General features: G+C 41.0%; 1 protein-coding gene across 1 annotated transcript in view; it reads right to left on the bottom strand.

Moving 5' to 3' along the window:
* LOC128843372 (connector enhancer of kinase suppressor of ras 2-like) overlaps nt 1-20303 on the bottom strand; it is a 530962-nt gene that overhangs the window by 137113 nt on the left and 373546 nt on the right. Inside the window, exon 13 of the mRNA XM_054040175.1 lies at nt 8060-8305. Coding sequence (XP_053896150.1) covers nt 8060-8305 — 246 coding nt within the window. The remainder of the gene's footprint in view (nt 1-8059; nt 8306-20303) is intronic.

The following is a 20303-nucleotide window of genomic DNA, read 5'->3' as shown; positions in this document are numbered from 1 at the left end:
AAATCACAATCTTATACTGTGAAAATGAATTTACTCTTGGATTTCTATATCCACTGCTAAATTGCCTTTTTAAACTTTTAACCTGTGTAACTTAGGAAACTGTGGCTTCCAAGTGCAGTGCACAGTTGCTTCTAACCAACTGCTGTAAACTTATTTACTCAGTGTATTTTCTTAATATATTATTGCCCAGCTTTGGTTAACTACAGAACATTTCTCACTATGAATGTAATGAAAACAGGGATTTCCAAAAGGCCAAACTATAAAGAGGCAGAGGAAGGAATAAAAGAAACTCAGCTGGAATATGAAGGCTTTCTAGTGGTCATTCACTTAAAATGACTTGCTGTACGTGACAGCTTTTCTTAAAACCTTCCAGATCTAGTATAATGTACCAGCCTGCATATGACTTTTTCCAGTACATGCCTATTGATATATTAAATCATAAAAATCTATTTTCAAATAATAGGAATCTAATTTAAACCCATAACATGGTTGTCACTTTCCTGTACACTATGGACTCAAGGAACTTCGAAGTGGAATGAAATCCAGAATTCCTCCCTGCTCCATAAACACTGACCCCTAAAGCCATAAGCTTTTATCTAGAAGTATGACTGGGCCTGTGTCAGATAGATACACGGTTCTGATCCCACTGAGCAGATTGCAGTAGTACAAACACACACCTGCTAATACAAAACATTATATAAGAGAGCTCTCTGTTTGGGAACATTCTGGTATTTGTATCTAAGAATAAATGACTCAAGAACACAGCATATTTCAAGGGTTCTTACTGACTCAGCCCTGGTTGCTTTAAAGGGTTTGTATGGCTTGCAAACTTTTCAAACAAGTCATCACCACTTAATTATTTCCCCTCAAAATCAGGTAAAACTCATGTAATTCCCTACCATACTGTAGGGTGACCAGATGTCCCGATTTTATAGGGACAGTCCTGATTTTTGGGTCTTTTTCTTATATAGGCTCCTATTATCCCCCACCCCCTGTCCCGATTTTTCACACTTGCTGTCTGGTCACCTTACCACACTACCATTCATGGCACTGTACTGCTGGGAAAGGGAGTTGCTAATGTACCAACCAGTAATACTGGTTACAGTATCAACCAGCTCCATTTCAGGGATTGGGCAGGAAGAAAGAGACAGGAGCTATATAACCTAAAGATTGTCAAAGACTGTGAAAAGGAGAATAGATCAAAATACCATCATTATGGTAAGGCAGGAGGACCGCTACAGCACTGGTTATAACAAGGCAAATTCCTGAGCCACTAAATCTGAATTTCAAACTCCAAAAAGTTTGGAATTGTTTCTGGGATTCTGCTTTGGTCCATTAGGGATACAGCTGGGTAACTTGGATTCACCCTTATGTGCATGGGTTTGGGTAAAAATACTGATAAATTAATACACTGATTTACGTGAAAGTCCAAAATTTACTTTAGAAAGGAATCTGGAGTGAGGCCCAAAGACCTTTGTCCTATAAAAACAGTATGGGGAGGAGGGAGTGGCCATGAGAATGTGTAGTTCGCTAATCCTTCTAGCAGATATGACTGCTAGAATGTATGCTTTCTTTATAGAAAGATGAAACCAGGAACACTCAGAGAGGTTCAAAGGGAGGAGACAAATTTAAAGGAGCTGGGTTTCATCCTGGCGGGTACAAATTCAATAAACTTTTAAAAAAACTTTTGACTAAAGAGTGTGAGAAAATAGATTTACTGTCAATATGAATATGAAAAGCTACTATCACTGCTAAATGGACCTTACGTGAGGAGACAGACAAACCCATAGTTTTTAAGTGCAATAAATATTTTAAAGTGTAATGAATAGAAGCCAAGACTGGGACAACGCCCTTATTAGACACCCATATAACATTTTTTTCCACTTCAAGATATAACATTTTCTATTGGTCTGCTTCCTAGAATTAAAACATGTTGTGCCTTAATAGAACAAGAATTTTCTAAATCTGTCAAATTTCTATCGCCCAAACCATTAGATGAAATGATTGGGGTTCTGGGTAAAAGACCTTCCCTTCCTGTTGGGAAACTAATTCATTTTCACTGGAAGCAACTTGAATATTCCCTTGGATAGGAGTAGAGTGGTGTACCAATGCTATTTTGGCCACACAGAATCAAGTAAGATCATCTTGGCCAAGTCCTGTTTTGTTTTCTTAACTACCTTTAATATTAGTGGGAATGGAGGAAAGGCATACATTAGGCCCCTCTCCAGCTGAGGAGGAACACATCTTGAACAAAATTGGGGGCACTTGGTATTGAACCTGACTGCAAAACAGGTCTATGGCCAGAAAGACCTACAGCTAAAAAAGTACTGAATCACCAAATGTTTGAGACCACTTGTGTATCTGTGAGCATCCCTGCTCATCTGATCCACGCTCTAAACAATCCAATGTTATATAAGATACAGCAGTTCCAAAGTTTTATCACCTCCTTGCAGAGCTGAGGTGACTGAACTCCACATTGTTTGTTTATGTAGTTACATTACAGACATAGTGTCTGTTGCTACTTGAATTCTGTAAATGTGGAAGGAAGGATAGGAAGATTAATAGCTTTCAGTTCTAACACATTTATATGAAGAAGGGATTCTTGGTGCCTCCAAAGGCTCCAAATGAAAAACTGTTTTTAGATGTGCTCACTAGCCCATTCTGGAAGAGTTTGACACAGTAAGAGATAAACAGGGTTGAAAAAGCTTCTTTGACAACATTCTCTGATTTGAGCCACCACCTTAGAAATATTCATATTTTTCTCAGAATAGTGAATATCTTTAACTCACTTCCCAGGCTGGCTTTGAGATTTCTTGAAACCCAGTGTTGAAGCAGCCTCATTTTGAACCTGGCATAGGTTATCATATACATTGCTGAGGCTATGAGACCTAGTAGAATCAAGTTGTTGAGAGGGTTCATGAAGTAGTTTCTAAATATTGTTGTGTAGCTTCATGAACCTTTCCTCTGGGAGGAAATCTTTCCTTTTTTTCCCAATTGAGAATTCCCCAATGAAGGGGATTTTTTGAGAATGAGATAGAGGAGACTTCTTTTCATCTATTAGAAGACAGTTTCTCAAACAGAAAATCAGTAATTTGAATGAGACTTTTCAATTCCTCTTCAGAGGAAGTCTTTAGAAGCCAGTCATCTAAGTATGGGAAAATGAAAATTCCTTGTCTCCTCAGATATGCTGCTACAAGAGACAGGCATTGGTAAAGACTCTGGGTACAGTGGAGAGGTCAAATGGCAACACTCTGTATTGGAAATGATATTGACCAAGTATAAAACAAAGATATTTGTGATGAGAAGGTTTTGTAGAAATAAGGAAGTACACATCCTTGAGATCGAGAGCAGCAAGCCAACCTAGAGTAGAAAGGAAAGGGATAATTGATTGCAAAGATTAGCATTCTGAACTGAAACTTTCTGATGTATCTATTCAGTCTTCTAAGACTCAGAAGTGGTCTGAGTCCTCCATCCTTTGGGATTAGAAAATAATGAGTACAGTAACTCCTTGCTTAATGCTGTAGTTATGTTCCTGAAAAATGAGACTTTAAGCGAAACGATGTTAAGTGAATCCAATTTCCCCATAAGAATTAATGTAAATGGGGAGGGGGTTAGGTTCCAGGGAAATTTTTGCACCAGATAAAAAGCTATATATTATATAGATATACACACAGTATACATTTTAAACAAACAATTTAATACTGTTCACAGCTATGATGATTGTGAAGCTTGGTTGAGGTGGTGAGGTTAGAGGGTGGAAGAGGGAGGGATATTTCCCAGGGAATGCCTTTTTGCTAAATGATGATCTAGGACTCCGCTGAGTCCTCAAGGTTAACATATTGTTGTTAATGTAGCCTCTCACACAAGGCAGCACGAACACGAGGGAGGGGAGACAGCATAGCAGACACAGACACCCACCTTGTGTGTGGGAGAGAGATAGAGAGATGCACACTACCCCTTTAAGTAAGCTGACCCACTCTTAAGTGCATGGTCTTTTTAAGTGGATCAGGAAGATGAGACAGCAGCTGCTGCCCCAAGCTCTCTATGTCTCTCTCCATCCGTGTCCCCTCCCTGCTCTATATGGAGAAGGGGTAAGCGGGGTGCAGGAGCAGGGGGGAAGGGGACACCCTGACATTAGCCCCCCCCTTACCGCCCTGCACAGCAAGCAGGAGTCTCTGGGAGCAGCTCCAAGGCAGAGGGCAGGAGCAGCACATGGCAGTGGGGGGAAGGACAGCTGAACTGCCTGCAATTGATAGCCTGTAATTGATAGCCTGCTGGGCGGCTGCAGCACAGGGATCTTAGGGGAGTGGGGAGCTGATAGGGGGGCTGCAGTCCTGTTTTGGGAACTTACTTGGAATTCCTCTATTGCTGCTGCTGGTAATAGAGCTTTTATTTTTCTTTGGGTACCTTCTAGTGAGAATGGTCTCTGATAAAGGAGGGGGGAAGGGGATTGTTTGGAGGAAGGGATTCAAACTGAATTGTACAATCTTTCTTCTTTGTGTCTAAAACGCATCTATCTGAGGTAACTGTTTTCCACACATTGTAAATATGAGACAAATGGTCTCTAAAGATACAGATAGAATTTTCTAAGACTGCCAAGAAAGGCGTGGAATCCTTGTCAGTTGAGGTTTTAAAGAACATGTTGGACAAACACCTGTCAAGGACAGTCTAGGTCAGCGGTTCTCAGCTGTGTGCTAAAGGCCGCAGGGCTCGCATGGCTGGGATCCGGGCCACCACGGCTGTCCGGCATGGTGGGGCCTGGGGCTGCTGGGGCTGCACTGCCTTGCCACGTGGTGGGGTCCGGGGCACTAGGGCTGCACTACCTTGCCACGTGGTGGGGCCTGGGGCTGCTCTGCCTTGTCGTGCGGTGGGGCCTGGGGCTGCCCGGCTGCCCAGCCCTGCACTGGGGTCTGCTCCTGGCCCCACTCTGTGGAGGGGTTGGGGCGGGTGCTGTGCATAGGGGTCTGTGTGTTGGGGGGAGAGGGCGCATATGTGGCCCACAATGATAAGTAGGTTGAGAACCACTGGTCTAGGTATACTTAGTCCTGCCTCATCATGGGGGGGATGGACTAGATGACATCTCGAGGTTCCTTCCAGCCCTAAATTTCTATGATTCTATAGTGGCCAGTCAAAGTCTTCCACTAAGCTATGAGGTAGATGGAAACGTATACAATGAATATGGTGGAATCCCAGTGAATAGTTGAACATCACAATACAAAGCCTTCTAGAAAAGCTTTCATATTATTTTCTTTGAGCCCAAGCACATATGGTCAGGCCTTGATGTCATTTTTTTCAGGTAGAAATAGCTGTTTGCAAACACCAAAGCAGCATAACTGTTTTTTATTACTCAAAAATATCCTGGTCAATTTTGCGTCTGAGTGGTAACCATTCCCCCCCCCCCCCCAAAAAAAAACCCCAAAACACAATAAAAACAAAAGCCATTTGCACTCTGATTCTAAACATTTTTTACAATTACATGTTCCAGTGGAAAACAAAAACATCATTTTGAGTTGCATATTCATGCATGTAGACACTATAGTCTAAATTAAATGTCTTTTGTTTACCAAGACTAATGAAGTGTAACAAAGCTAAATCCAATGCATAACAACTTAATTATGTCTCAGAGGTAACCATTTTGCCCAGTTTCAGTGAGCAAGAGTATTTATTTGTGCTGACAAAAACAGTCCACTAATACTGAATACTTTGCTGGAGCACTTCAGAGTAATATATTGGGAATTTGATAAAGTAGGTAGATGTAATGGAGTTAAGATTAAATAAAATTAAAATATATTAACTGAAATAGTGTTTTGGGAGAATAGTTTTACAAAAAAAAAGTTATAATGCCACAGTAACTTCACTTTCAACATTACTTAACACAGGGCTAGATTTCTCCCTGGTACATCCTCACTGATATCAATGAGGTTAAATCAGTGACGAGTGTGGTCCACTCTGGATATGTACTAATTTCTCTCTCAGACACATGTACAACAAAGGAGATTTTGGTTTTACCTTGAACACTGAGTTTCTGCATAGTGGGCTAACCAATCTGAAATGGGCTTCTCCCTCCTTATCTCCTAACAGGGAGCCCCACCCAAATAGTTGTTAGGCTTTTCAGGTTCTAGCCTCCTCCCCTGTAGAATAGCTTGACAAAAGAACCAGTTGATTACTTAATATAGATGCAAATAAAGTTATCAAATAACTCGGGGAAAAAACAACCACAATTTGAGCAATATCTATGTGGCTGAGGCTTCGAGATTGTTGGTCTCATTCTGCAGAAATTCAATTTAAAAGGTAAGAACAAAAATGCCTGTTTTGCTAAGCTGGAAACCAGTCTGAAATGGGCTATAATTAGCAGTACCCTGTTCTTCCTGCACCATAATATAAGAACAAGGGGACAGTCAATAATATAAAAAGGCGAGAAATTCAAAACAGATAAAAGGAAATACTTTTTCACACAATGTGTAATTGGACCATGGAACTCATTGCCACATGAAGTCATTAAATCCAGGAATTTAACAAGATTTGAAAAGAGACTGGGCATTTATATAAATATCAAGAATATTCACAGTTACCATAATTAACAGCAATACAAATGTTGTGGAAGGCATATTAAACCCCATGTTATAGGGAGTAAGCCAATCTTTGACTACAAAAGATAAGCACGAGATCTATTATGGGGGGCATACTCTGAAATTCTCATATGTTCCTCTGAAGCCTCTGGTCCTGGCAACTGTTGTTAACAGGATATTGGACTAGATGGACTTCAAGTCTGACCCAGCATAACAATCCATATGTTCCTTGTACTTAAATTCCAGGGTGAAATCTGGACACCATTTAAATACATTTGAATTTCTCCATTAAACTTAATAGAGCTATGATTACACCCAAGATTTTAGAAAGAGCTTGCTTGAATGACTGAACCACTGGGTCTCAGGACAGCAGATCTGCAATTCCAAAGGGACCCAGCCAACAAGGTTAACAGCACTGAGTAATCATGACCTGAGTAGGCAATTAGTGTCAGGGATCCTCTGACCAATTTTTCTTTCCTCAAAAGATAGGTAACGTGTATGTCAGGGGACATGCCTCTCTACCTACTATGATTGACAATGCTTTCATGGTCCAAGCTATGAGCTCCTTGTATCGACTGCAGAAACTCAGAACGTGGGGAGGCTTACATTCTCTGATATTGCAAAAAGTCCATTATTGAATTCACCTAATGATTACACACTAAACTGAAGATCTCCTGGTTCGGCATCAATTGTCCTGGGAGCAGAGTCTGGGATTGAGCCAATCCACTTGGAAATGAAGAGATCCCACCAAGTGAGTCACACTGGCCTTGTCTTCACTAGGAATAAAGGTGTGTTTTTAACGTGCTAACTGATAGAAGTCAACTAATGTGCAAAAATCCTAGTTAAGACAAGGCAATTAATATTTTTTCATGTTATCCGGTTGAAGGAAACCCTAAACTCTTGTCTATGCTTTACCTTCACCATCTAACATGTTAAAACTACAACTCACTAACCATAATCAAGATACAGGAGAATGTGACCTTTGAGTGAGGGAGCTGTTGTCACAGACTTCCTTCACTGCCTCCCCTTTGCCAGAGTCTTTCACCGTGGCATGGAAAGGCTCTTGCACCAGGACCCCACACTGCTAAAAATAGAGTAGATATGGGAGGCACTACTGCGTGTGCAGAGATCCATGCAGGGTACTGGCCTCTCTCTACTATACTCACCTAAGCTGTGCCTCACTTTCTACACTGCTATTTATGCCCATGCTAGTTGGGTGAGCAGTGTCTGCAGTCTACATGCTGTCCCAAATATAGACCTACCCATAGTGGACAAGTGTTCTCTGTATTATGGACTGAACTTTTTCATAATATCCAGATGGTTTTCAGATGAGCTCTGTATCTTATGGTATGGATGTGAAAAATGAACCGTAGAACCCTGCCATGCAACATGATACTGTAAGATATAAGATCATACTTCTGCTGTGCCAATCCTAGTTCCAATGGCTATTAAGAAAAAAGAATTAAAACTTCAAATTTTTATGAACTTACGTGGTACAGTGGAACAGTGTTGCTTTCAGCTAATGAGAAATTCAGGACATCTTGCTGCCCAGGTTCCAGCCTAACGCTAACTGTAGATGTTAACACAGATGGGCTAATTGGATAGTTCGGACTACTTGTGTTTTTGCCCTTTTTCCTTGACCTGCGGCCTGTGTCTCTCTTGTTGTCTTTCTGTGTCAAAGGCTCTTCTTGGATCACCAAGATCTTGTCATCACTCAGGTATCGTAGGAGTGAATTCTCCGAGTCAGTTGTTGGAGGAAGAAGAAAAGAAATATGAATAAGACAAAACAAACACACAAAATATAATCAGGCTACACGTTTATACTTAACCACTCAAGCACACATCTGTGCAAAAATAAAGCCGCACCTTAAACAGGGTAATAATGGGAGTTGCAATATGACATTTCAAATGGAGACTGCAACCCACAGTCTTTTATTCACGTGGGTGTTGTCTGGCGAATGTTTTACTAAGACCTGATAAATGGAACATAGCTATTATCTCAGTCTTTCATAGCCCTTTGATCCAAAATGCTTGCTGCTCTTGAGAAAAGCAGTCCTTGCTAAGTCAGAGTTCACTAGCATACAGGGGGCCACATGAAGCCATTGTTCTACATGGCATGGTAACTGCAAGTGCACATTACCTTGTTTCTTTCCCCCCTGGAAACAGATAGAGACAACAGCAATTGCTTCTGCTGTTTCATTTACAGCACAAAGCCTCAAAAAATCTTGACTTTTTTTGAATTATCAAATACGCTGGACTTTGTGCATTAAAACTGTGAACCACCGAGACTCCTATTCCAATAGCTTTTCTCAAACTGTAAGCCCTTATCAGCACTTGGCTGCACAATTCTGGAGCCCCGTCTTTTTTGATTTTTTTGGCTATGCGATTTAGTTAACTCTTTCAGTACATTTTAGAGTACAGCATAATATATGCCCACAGATACTCTAATGAAAGCAAATGTGCCATCACATAGCAATGAGGTTCTCTGATGGTTCTTTTGCAGGTTTGTATAGCAGACAGATCCAAAATCCTGCCTAGCGGATTCTAGAATGTTGGTCATGAAGACATTTGACTACAAGATTTTGAGAAGGGTATTTTGTAGAGCTGGTCAGAAGTTTTCTGATGGAATGTTTTTCTGCTGGAAAATGCAAATAGGTCAAAAATGACATGTTTTGCAAAAATATGTTGATTTTGATAAAGAACAACAGACAATAGGATTTTGATAAGATCAGAATATTCCATTTCAACCTCTTCAGAATGGAATGTTTCTATTTTCCATTTTGAAATGACTTTTCATTTCAATATTTTTTAATTTATAATATACAATGAAAAAAGATTCAAAGTCAGTATGAATTGTTTTTTTAATTTTGTTTTTCAGGAAATTTTAAATATTTTTGTTTTCTTTGTGTTTCATAATGCAGATTTACCTGTGAAATGCCTGCCAGCTCTAGTGTTTTGGAAAAGTATGGCTTGCTGTACTTGAATCAACAGTAATTAATAAAAGTTAACAAGTAAATCAGAACAGTATCTGAATTTAAAATAACTGTGCATGGAGGAAATAATCATTCTATAGGCTTCCACAGACTTCCATTCTAGTTCCTCCAGAGTAAGTGTTTGAATAAATGGCCCTCCCAGATAAAAAAATTTCAGGAAATAATCAGGAAAAACGCTTCTTGGTCAATTACCGTTTCTAGCAGTTTTTTAAAGCTGCCTTTTCCAAATTAATTTTATCATAGGTGTCACATGCAAGGCCTAGGTTCAAATATGCTTGAACTGCTGAAAATAACACACACACACACAAAACAGCAGAGGAACCAGGAATAGAACCCAGATCATCTGACTTCCAGTTCTATGTGTTAGCCATAAAACCATCCATTTCTGTACTCTGACTGATTAATGACGACACCCAGCCAGCCAGAATCCTTGGATCTGCACCATCACTGTATGTTTATTTCTTATTATGTTGAAAAGGAATTGGTTTAGTGAACCAAAGTGCAAATAGTTAATGAGCAATAATTGTATATTAAGGGAAATATTTTCAAATTTGGGTGCCTAAATGTAAATAACTAAGGGCTTGTCTACATAGGGATGTCCACAAAAATTAATCTGAATTAACTAAAGGTGTGGATTTGAAGTGGATTGGTTAAGCCTCATTAAACCCCTATGTGAACACCCTCATCCATAACCAGTGGCCTTAATTCCATTTAGTTTAGTTCATTGCCAAAGTGAATTAAAATAAGACAAATTAAGACCCCTTTAGCTCTGAGTAACAACATCCACACAGGGATTTAACGTGTTTTAACTATTTAAATTCACACCTCTAAGATTTGTCTACACAAATATTTTGTTTGGGGCAAATCGGGGTATGACTCTATCTCACACTGTCCTGCTGTGGACTCCACATGGACCCTGCTGATGTGCACTAACAGTTGGTTAATACACTTTTTGATCTAGTCATCTTTGAAAGGGACTAGATCAAAGTGTATTAACAGACCGGTTGGGTCCACATGGACAGTTAGTCTATGGCAGGCTAGCACAGCATAGATCCACATTTGCTGTGAACTAACTGTTTGTGTAGACAAGCTCCTACTTAATTCAGATTACTTTTCCTGGATGTCACTGTGTAAACAAGCCCCAAATCTAGATTTAGAGTGTGAAAATCAGATCTCTTATTTAACTATCAGAGCACCTGCAGTTCCCATTTTCATGAACGTATATGCAAACCCTCTCTTTATATATAGATAAATTGTAAATTCTTCAGGGCAAGAACCTGTCTTTTGTTTGTCTGTTAGGTGCGATTTAGGTGTAATGGCAATATATAAACAATAACTACTCATAAATGATTCTAAATTGGGAGGCTTTGTAAACTCTGGCAAGGGAAAAACCCACACAAACCACCACCAAAACCAAAACAAAATGACAACACCAAACACACATAGGCACATGGACCTAGGAAAGTAAGGACTTAATCAAATGAGAGAAAAACTGAATACAAAAAATAATATTTATCTGTTTATATAGGCCACCCACTCTCGCCACTGTAGCTTTTTATGGGGAGTTGGGTGGTGCAGTATCTATCCTTAATACATACTGTAGGTTTCCCTTTAATTAAGAAAATAATTGATGTCCTTGGGAGAAAACCATGGATTTAAATTACGAAATTATGAGTAAAAAGTCTTGCAAACACAGACTATTTTCTAACTCAAAAATAGTTCATGAATCCTTGAATTCCTAATCATCATCCTTGATGCACTGCAGCTATAATATTTTATGTATATATCATTATGTCTGGAATATGCATAATTAATTTATTTGCTAGCTACAAGTGGCTATAAACAACTGGTAATACTTTATTTCAGAGAGCAACTCTTAACAATTAACAGCTAATTAGCCAATATATTATAAAAAGCTAACACTAGCTGTGGTTAGTAAACAAAGAATATGTTACAGTGGGCAATGTAATATTCAGTTAAGGATTAATTTACAAATGGCAGGTAGGACTGAGCAAGAACAGGATTGAATATGTCATCCCATCATAACACATCTAAGGCCTGGTCTACACTATGACTTTAATTCGGATTTAGCAGCGTTAAATCGAATTAACCCTGCACCTGTCTACACAACGAAGCCATTTATTTCGAAATAAAGGGCTCTTAAAATCGATTTCTGTACTCCACCCCGATGAGCGGAGTAGCGCCAAAATCGATATTGTCATTTCGAATTAGGGTTAGTGTGGCCGCAATTCGATGGTATTGGCCTCCGGGAGCTATCCCACAGTGCACCATTGTGACCGCTCTGGACAGCAATCTGAACTCGGATGCACTGGCCAGATAGACAGGAAAAGCCCCGCGAACATTTGAATTTTATTTCCTGTTTGCTCGGCATGGAAAGCACAGGTGACCACAGATAGCTCATCAGCACAGGTAACCATGCAGGCTGATAATCGAAAAAGAGCACCAGCATGGACCATACGGGAGGTACTGGATCTGATCGCTATATGGGGAGAGGATTCAGTGCTAGCAGAAATTCGTTTGAAAAGACGAAATGCCAAAACTTTTGAAAAAATCTCCAAGGGCATGATGGAGAGAGGCCACAATAGGGACTCAGAGCAGTGCCACGTGAAAGTCAAGGAGCTCAGACAAGCCTATCAAAAAACAAAGGAGGCAAACGGTCGCTCCGGGTCAGAGCTGCGGACATGCCCCTTCTACGCTGAGCTGCATGCAATTCTAGGGGGGGGCCTCCACCACTACCCCACCTCTGACCGTAGATTCTGAGGCGGGGGTAATCTCATCAGCCACACCTGAGGATTCTGCGGACGGGAAAGAGGAGGAGGAGGAGGAGCTTGCGGAGAACACACAGCACTCCGTTCTCCCCAACAGGCAGGATCTTTTTCTCAGCCTGATTGAAGTACCCTCCCAAGCCAGTATCCAAGACCATGACCCAATGGAAGAGACCTCAGGTGAGTTTACCTTTTAAAATATAAAACTTGTTTTAAAAGCAAGTGTTTTTTAATGATTACTTTGCCCTGAGGACTTGGGATGCATTCGCGGCCAGTACAGCTATTGGAAAAGTCTGTTAACGTGTCTGGGGATGGAGCGGAAATTCTCCAGGGACATCTCCATGAAGCTCTCCTGGAGGTACTTGCCACAAGGTTTCTGGGCAGTGTAGCCTTATTCCGTCCTCCATGGTAGGACACTTGACCACGCCATGCTTGCAGCAAGTAATCTGGTATCATTGCATGACAAAGCCTGGCAGCGTATGGTCCCGGTGTTTGCTGGCATTCAAGCAACATCAGTTCTTTATCTCGCTGTGTAATCCTCAGGAGAGTGATATCGCTCATGGTAACCTGGTTGAAATACGGGAATTTAATTAAGGGGACAGAGGTGGCCATTCCTACTGGGCAGTTTGCCTGTGGCTGAAAATAAATCCTTCCCTGCAGTTAGCCAAGCGCGGGGGGAGGGGGGGGGAATTGGCCCTGAGCTTTTCGCGTTTGGCTAGCAGGGATCTTCCCTGATACCAGCCATGCAGTGGGGGGAGGGATAAAGCGATCATCCCAGAGAATTCATGGTGGGGTGGGGGTTAGTTTGTTTTCTGCTGCTGAAGGTTAACAGGAAAACCACAGCACTCAATGGGCTTTGCTTGGTATGTGGGAAAGGAGGGCGCAGAAGCCGAAAGACAATGGCTTATCATGTCCGCATGCAAGCCGAATTCTGTTGGCCGGACCTGCATCTGTGATCTCTAGCAGCAAAGCCACAGGCACTCAATATTAAGAGGCAAAATGCGACCTTGCACAGAAATCAGATGTGCTATGTAATGTGAATAGTGTTGGTCACCGTGAAAGATTATAAGCATTGTTCTGTAAAATGTATCTTTTAAAAAAATTCTCTCTTTTTTTCCCTCTCTCCAGCAGCTGCAAATTTTTCAAGCCTCCCTCCTCCGTCCCGAAGGCTATCTCAGATAAGGCGTCGGAAAAAGAAGACGCGAGACGAGATGTTCGCGGAAATCATGGAATCCACACGCAGTGAAAGAGCTCATCTGAATGAGTGGAAGGACACGGTTTCAAAGTATAGGAAAGATGTTAGTGAACGTGAGGACAGGAAGGACCAACGTGAGGACAGGAGGGACCAACGTGAGGAGAGGAGAGACGCTCGAGATGAGAGGTGGCGGCAGGAAGATCAGAGGAGGCAGGATGCAACGCTGGGGCTGCTGCGTGAGCAAACAGACATGCTCCAGCATCTGGTGGAGCATCAGGAATGGCAGCAGGATAACCGAGTGCCGCTGCAGCCCCTGTATAACCCCCCCTCCTCCCTCACCATGTTCCATAGCCTCCTCACCCAGACGTGTAAGAACGCGCGGGGGGGGGGGGGGGACTGGAGGGGGAGGCTCAGTGCACCCTCCCATTCCACCCCAGTGGACAGCCCAAGCAAAAGGCTGTTATTTTTTAAACCTTTTTTTAGTGGACTTTTCCTTCCTGCCGATCCTCCTCCCAAACCCCACCCGGGTTCTCTCCCTCTTTTTATAATTAGAATAAATGATTTTTAAATGATAGTGACTTTATTTTCTTCGAAAGCAAGCTATGATCAAAGGGGGAGGGTGGGTTCCTTACAGAGAATGAGTCAATATAGGGGGCGGGTTTTCATGAAGGAGAAACAAACAGAAATTTCACACTGTAGCCTGGCTTGTCATGAAACTGGTTTTCAAAGCTTCTCTTATGCGCAGCGCTTCCTGGTGTGCTCTTCTAATCGTCCTGGTGTCTGGCTGCATGTAATCAGCAGCCAGGCGATTTGCCTCAGCCTCCCACCCCGCCATAAAGGTCTCCCCCTTACTTTCACAGAGATTGTGGAGCACACAGCAAGCAGCAATAACAATGGGGATATTGGTTTGGCTGAGGTCTGAGCGAGTCAGTAACGATCGCCAGGGACCTTTTAAATGTCCAAATGCACATTCTACCACCATTCTGCACTTGCTCAGCCTGTAGTTGAACAGCTCCTGACTCCTATCCAGGCTGCCTGTGTATGGCTTCATGAGCCATGGCATTGAGGGGTAGGCTGGGTCCCCAAGAATAACTATTGGCATTTCAACATCCCCAACGGTTATTTTCTGGTTCGGGAAGTAAGTCCCTTGCTGCAGCCGCTTAAACAGAGTAGTGTTCCTGAAGACGCGAGCATCATGAACCCTTCCCGGCCAGCCCACGCTGATGTTGGTGAAACGTCCCTTGTGATCCACCAGTGCTTGCAGCACCATTGAAAAGTACCGCTTGTAGTTTATGTACTGGGTACCCTGGTGCTCCGGTGCCAAGATAGGGATATGGGTTCCATCTATCGCCCCACCACAGTTAGGGAATCCCATTGCAGCAAAGCCATCCACTATGACCTGCACATTTCCCAGAGTCACTACCTTTCGTAGCAGCAGCTCAGTGATTGCTTTGGCTACTTGCATCACAGCAGCCCCCACAGTAGATTTGCCCACTCCAAATTGATTCCCGACTGACCGGTAGCTGTCTGGCGTTGCAAGCTTCCACAGGGCTATCACCACTCGCTTCTCAACTGTGAGGGTGGCTCTCATCTTGATATTCTGGCGCTTCAGGGCAGGGGACAGCAAGTCACAAAGTTCCATGAAAGTGCCCTTATGCATGCGAAAGTTTCGCAGCCACTGGGAATCATCCCACACCTGCAACACTATGCGGTCCCACCAGTCTGTGCTTGTTTCCCGGGCCCAGAATCAGTGTTCCACGGATAGAACCTGCCCCATTAACAACGTGATCTCCAAAGCACCAGGGCCCATGGTTTGAGAGAATTCTGTGTCCATGTCCATGTCCTCATCACTCTTGTTGCTGCGCTGCCGTTGCCGTCTCCTCCTTGCCTCGTTTTTCTGGTCCTGTTTCAGCATAAACTGCACGAGAATGCGCGAGGTGTTTACAATGTTCATGATTGCTGTCTTGAGCTGAGCGGGCTCCATGCTTGCCGTGGTATGGCATCTGCACTGTTCACCCAGGAAAAAGGCGCGAAACGGTTGTCTGCCGTTGCTTCCCTGGAGAGGGGGGAGGATGTACCCAGAACCACCCGTGACAATGTTTTTGGCCCCATCAGGCATTGGGATCTCAACCCAGAATTCCAATGGGTGGAGGAGACTGCGGGAACTATGGGATAGCTATGGGATAGCTACCCACAGTGCAACACTCCGGAAATCAACGCTAGCACCGGTACATGGACGCACACCGCCGAATTAATATGCTTAGTGTGGCCGCATACATTCGACTTTATACAATCTGTTTCCAAAATTTGAATTATATAAATTCGGATTAATCCCGTAGTGTAGACATACCCTAAGAGTTTTTCATTAGGTAGGATGCAGTGAATGTTGGCAAAGTTTACAAAGTACATACCATATTCAAATACATTTTTATTAGCAGTATATACACAGACTCCTTGAGCCAAATACAATCTTACAAATTTTGTATGGCGCTCCCACTGAAATCTTTGCAAATGAAATCTGTGCTTCCAAAGGCAGAATTTAATTATTAAAGTTACCTGAATTGAAAAATCCTATGAATGCTTGATCTAAGTGTGAATGCTTCCTATAATGAAAAATCCACCAAATCCCTTCAAAATATTTTCCACTATCCAATGTTAGAAAATACTTCCCCATATTTTTAACCTCAGTACTTCTTGTTCTTTCCATATTACAGGAGAACCTCAAAGATACGAACACCACAGTTATGGACTGATCGGTCAACCGGACACCATGTGAAACCAGAAGTAACCAATCGGGCAGCAGCAGAGACCATCCCTCCCACCCCCAAAAACCCCACCCAACAAAAAAAAGCAAATACTGTACTGTGCCTGTATTGCATCTTAAAGGTAGGCAACTGGAACTGCGATTTGTTCAGAGTTACGGACATTTCAAAGTTACGGACAACCTCCATTCCCAAGGTGTCTGTAACTCTGAGATTCACTGTAAATGAATTTAATATAGCCCTAACCACTTCATAGCATTGCTTTGAAGAGTATATTTCTAGAAAGTTACCATATTTCCTTTAAATCTTCTTTTCCTGAAAATGAACATTGCACATTTCTTAATTTTTCCTTACGTCTTATTTTTCAAATCTTCTGACAGTTTCATTGCTATCCATTGTTTTTTAAAACCATGCCCAAAACTGAATGGATACACCAACTGATGCTTAGCTGGTGTGCTTTTTGCCTCATCACTGCATTGTTGACTCATATTGAATTTGTCATCTACCATAACCCCCCCTTTTATTAATACAAACGATTTTATTGGTACAGTTTACAGAAAAGGGGATTTTTGATGGGTTTCACTCTACATGCCTACAGTTGTACACCAATAATATGTGCTGTCTCTGTACAGTTAAATTGATCACTAATAAATAAAGGGTCAATTCATGTATTAAAAATAATTTACATCAGGGGTCTGTTAATCTTATTTACTGTACATGAGTGGCCTTACAAATGCACATAGATCCACTGAAGTCAATGCTCTTTTACACAAGGATTGGGTTCTTATTTATCAACATATTAATAAATTATTTGAAGTGTACATGATTAATATGAGGGTCCAAACTAGAAAATTTTCATCTAAACTGTTTTTCAACTTAAAATGATGTTTTTATCAACATGAAAACATTTAGAAAATGTGTCAATTTTGACACAATTTTGTTTAAAAAAACAAAACAAAGCATTTCAATAATGTCAAGATATCCCATTTCAACATTTTAAGAATGTTTTTGATATGACTTTTTGAAACAAAATTAAATACTTATATAAACATTTAAAAAAATATAAAAAGGTCAAAATGGGAATGAATTTTTGATTTTATTTAACAAAATGTTTTGATCAACCCCAGATGATTTTTTTTTTCAGAATTTCATTTCAATGATATTTTGAACTTTGTTTTGCTGTTCCATTTTGGAATGGAAATTTTTTATAAAGTGTGGATTTCCCATGGAACAGAAAATACATTTCCCCTCCCAGAGCTCTAGTCCTAACCTCTTTCCACTGAAGTCAACAGGAGTTTTGATATTGATTTTAAGAAAAGTAATACTAGACTCCTAATATACAGTAATAATATGGATTGAAAATCTTGAGTGATCTGATTGGATGCTGTATTTTATCAGATATTTTTAGCTCAATCACGTCTTTACTTATAATTTCAGAACAAGTACAATTTTAGATAAATAAAATCAAATGTTAATATTTATAATAAAATAGGAAAATTTTTCAAATACTGGTATGAAATCATGGTCTAGTATGAATGAACAGAAAATTAAGAGTTTTGCAGAGTTAAATAGGAATTATTGTATTTTGGAATGGAAGAAGTTAAATATAATTGAAAAATATTATCAAAAAGTATTTTTAAACTTTTTATATTAACTTTCAATTATATCCTTGAGTTTCATTAAGCTGCAGACAGCTACTTCTCACTCCTGCGAGCTCTCTACATGCAGAAACTCCATTTATGATAACGGGAATCCTGTGTCCGAGAGACTCCTTATTATCTATCTAGATAATTATACTGCACTCATGACTTAAAGAATCTTTGAAGCTCAACATCACAATCAACATTATTCTTGCCAAAGAGGATTTGAACAGATCTTCACTTGAAGCATATTCCTCAGACACAGCGGAAGAAAGATAGAAGGCGATGGATATGGTTTAATTAGGCCACAACTTTATTCACTTAAAATATATTTGGCAATACCCTGCAATAAATTGTCCAGTGCAGGTCATCATCATTTCCGTAATAATTTCCACATCATCCCCAACCAGGCTGCTGGCACCCCATTGCTGTGACTTCCTTGGCATGAGTTTTAAAGGGAGACTAGAAAAAAGGAGAGGGGTCAGCTCCCCTGCTGCACTCGAGGTAGGAGCCCTGAATCCCCTTTCCTAAGCTCCCTTAGCTGGGGCTAGCAAAACAGAAATGGGATTGGATCCCCACTGTACTAGATATAGGAGCCCCGAATCCCTGTTCCTCATGAAATACTCTCCTTCAAATACTTTTCCAATCCATTTTACCTGATAACTGTTTCCATTCTATAATGAGTACCTCCACTGGACATCTGCCATGAGTTTTATATTATAACCTAACCCCTCTGCACCACCCCACCAGGTCCCAGACTTGCTGTGGGAAAGGTGACAAACCAAACCCCACCTCAGCTAATGTGGTGGTGCGGAAAAAAATTCCTTCCCATCCCAAGGAAAGAAGGGTTACTGTCATAATGTCCTTAGGGGGTTATGAAGAAACATGGTCCTTTTACAGATTTTATGAGTGGGAAGGTGGGTGCTGATCTGAATGAAAGAGGGCTTCCCCAGCATGGCACAGGGTAGAAATCCAACACCCACTCTTCATCAGCAGGAAGGGCAGTGCCTCACATCCGCACACCAAGTCCAGCTGCTTCCTGCTCTCCTGCTCTTCCATACTCCATTCCTCTGTGTAAACTTTCTCCACCCTCGCCCTCTGCTACCACTTGCCAAGTGAACCCTTAAAGGATCAACAACTTCTTTTCTTCCAGCCATTCAGACAAAGACCCACTGCAAAGAGCTGGATAATTGAGGTGCTAAAGGAGCACTCAAGGAAGACAAGGCCGTTGCGGAGAAGTTAAATGAATTCTTTGCATCAATCTTCACTGCAGAGGATCTTGGGAAGACTCCCACACCTGAACCGTTCTTTTTAAACTGACAAATCTGAGTAACTGTCCTAGACTGAGACATCAATTGAGGTGGTTTTGGAACAAATTGAGTAATAAAGTAATAAGTCACCAGGACCAGATGGCATTTACCCAAGAGTTATAAAGGAACTCATATATGAAACTGTAGAACTACTAATTGTGGTATGTAACCTATCAGTTAAATCAGCCTCTGTTCCAGATGATGGGAGAGAAGCAAATGTAACATCTATTTTTAAAAAAGGCTCTGTAGGCAATCCTAGCAATTACAGACCGATATGCCTAACTTCAGTACCAGGCAAATTGGTTGAAACTATAGTAAAGAACAAAATGATCAAACACATAGATGAACAATTTGTTGGGGGAAGAGTCAACATTATTTTTAAAACGGAAAATCATGCCTCACCAATCTATTAGAATTCCTGAGGGTGTCAAAAACATGTGGACAAGATTGATCCAGTGGGTATAGTATACTTAGAGAAAGCCTTTGACAAGATTCATCACCAAAGGTTCTTAAGCAAAGTAAGCAGTCATGGGATAAGAGGAAAGTAACTGCTTAAAAGATAGGAAACAAAGAATAGGAATAAATGGTCAGTTTTCACAAGAGAGTGAGGTAAATAGCAAGAATCTTTACTGGGACCTATGCTGTTCAACATGATCATAAATGGTCTGGAAAAGGGGTTGAGCAATGAGGTGAAAAATTTGAAGATGATACAAAATTATTGAAGATAGTTAAATCCAAAATAGACTGTGAAGAGTTACAAAAGGATCTCATAAAAGTGAGTGACTAGGCAACACAATGGCAGATTAAATTCAATGTTGATAAGTGCAAAGTAATGCACATTGGAAAATATAATCCCATCTATACATACAAATTATGGAATCAAATAGCTGTAATCATGCAAGAAAGAAATCTTGGAGTCATTGAGCATATGTTTTCAGAGAACTAGCCACAATGTGCATTGGCATGTTAGAAACCATTAGGAAAGGGATAGATAATAAAACAGAAAACATCATAATGCCACTATATAAATCCATGGTTCATCTACACC

Source organism: Malaclemys terrapin, chromosome 9 (assembly GCF_027887155.1).
Source record: "Malaclemys terrapin pileata isolate rMalTer1 chromosome 9, rMalTer1.hap1, whole genome shotgun sequence".
In the NCBI taxonomy this organism is placed as follows: Eukaryota; Metazoa; Chordata; order Testudines; family Emydidae; genus Malaclemys; species Malaclemys terrapin.
This window is presented reverse-complemented; position numbering and strand designations above follow the sequence as displayed.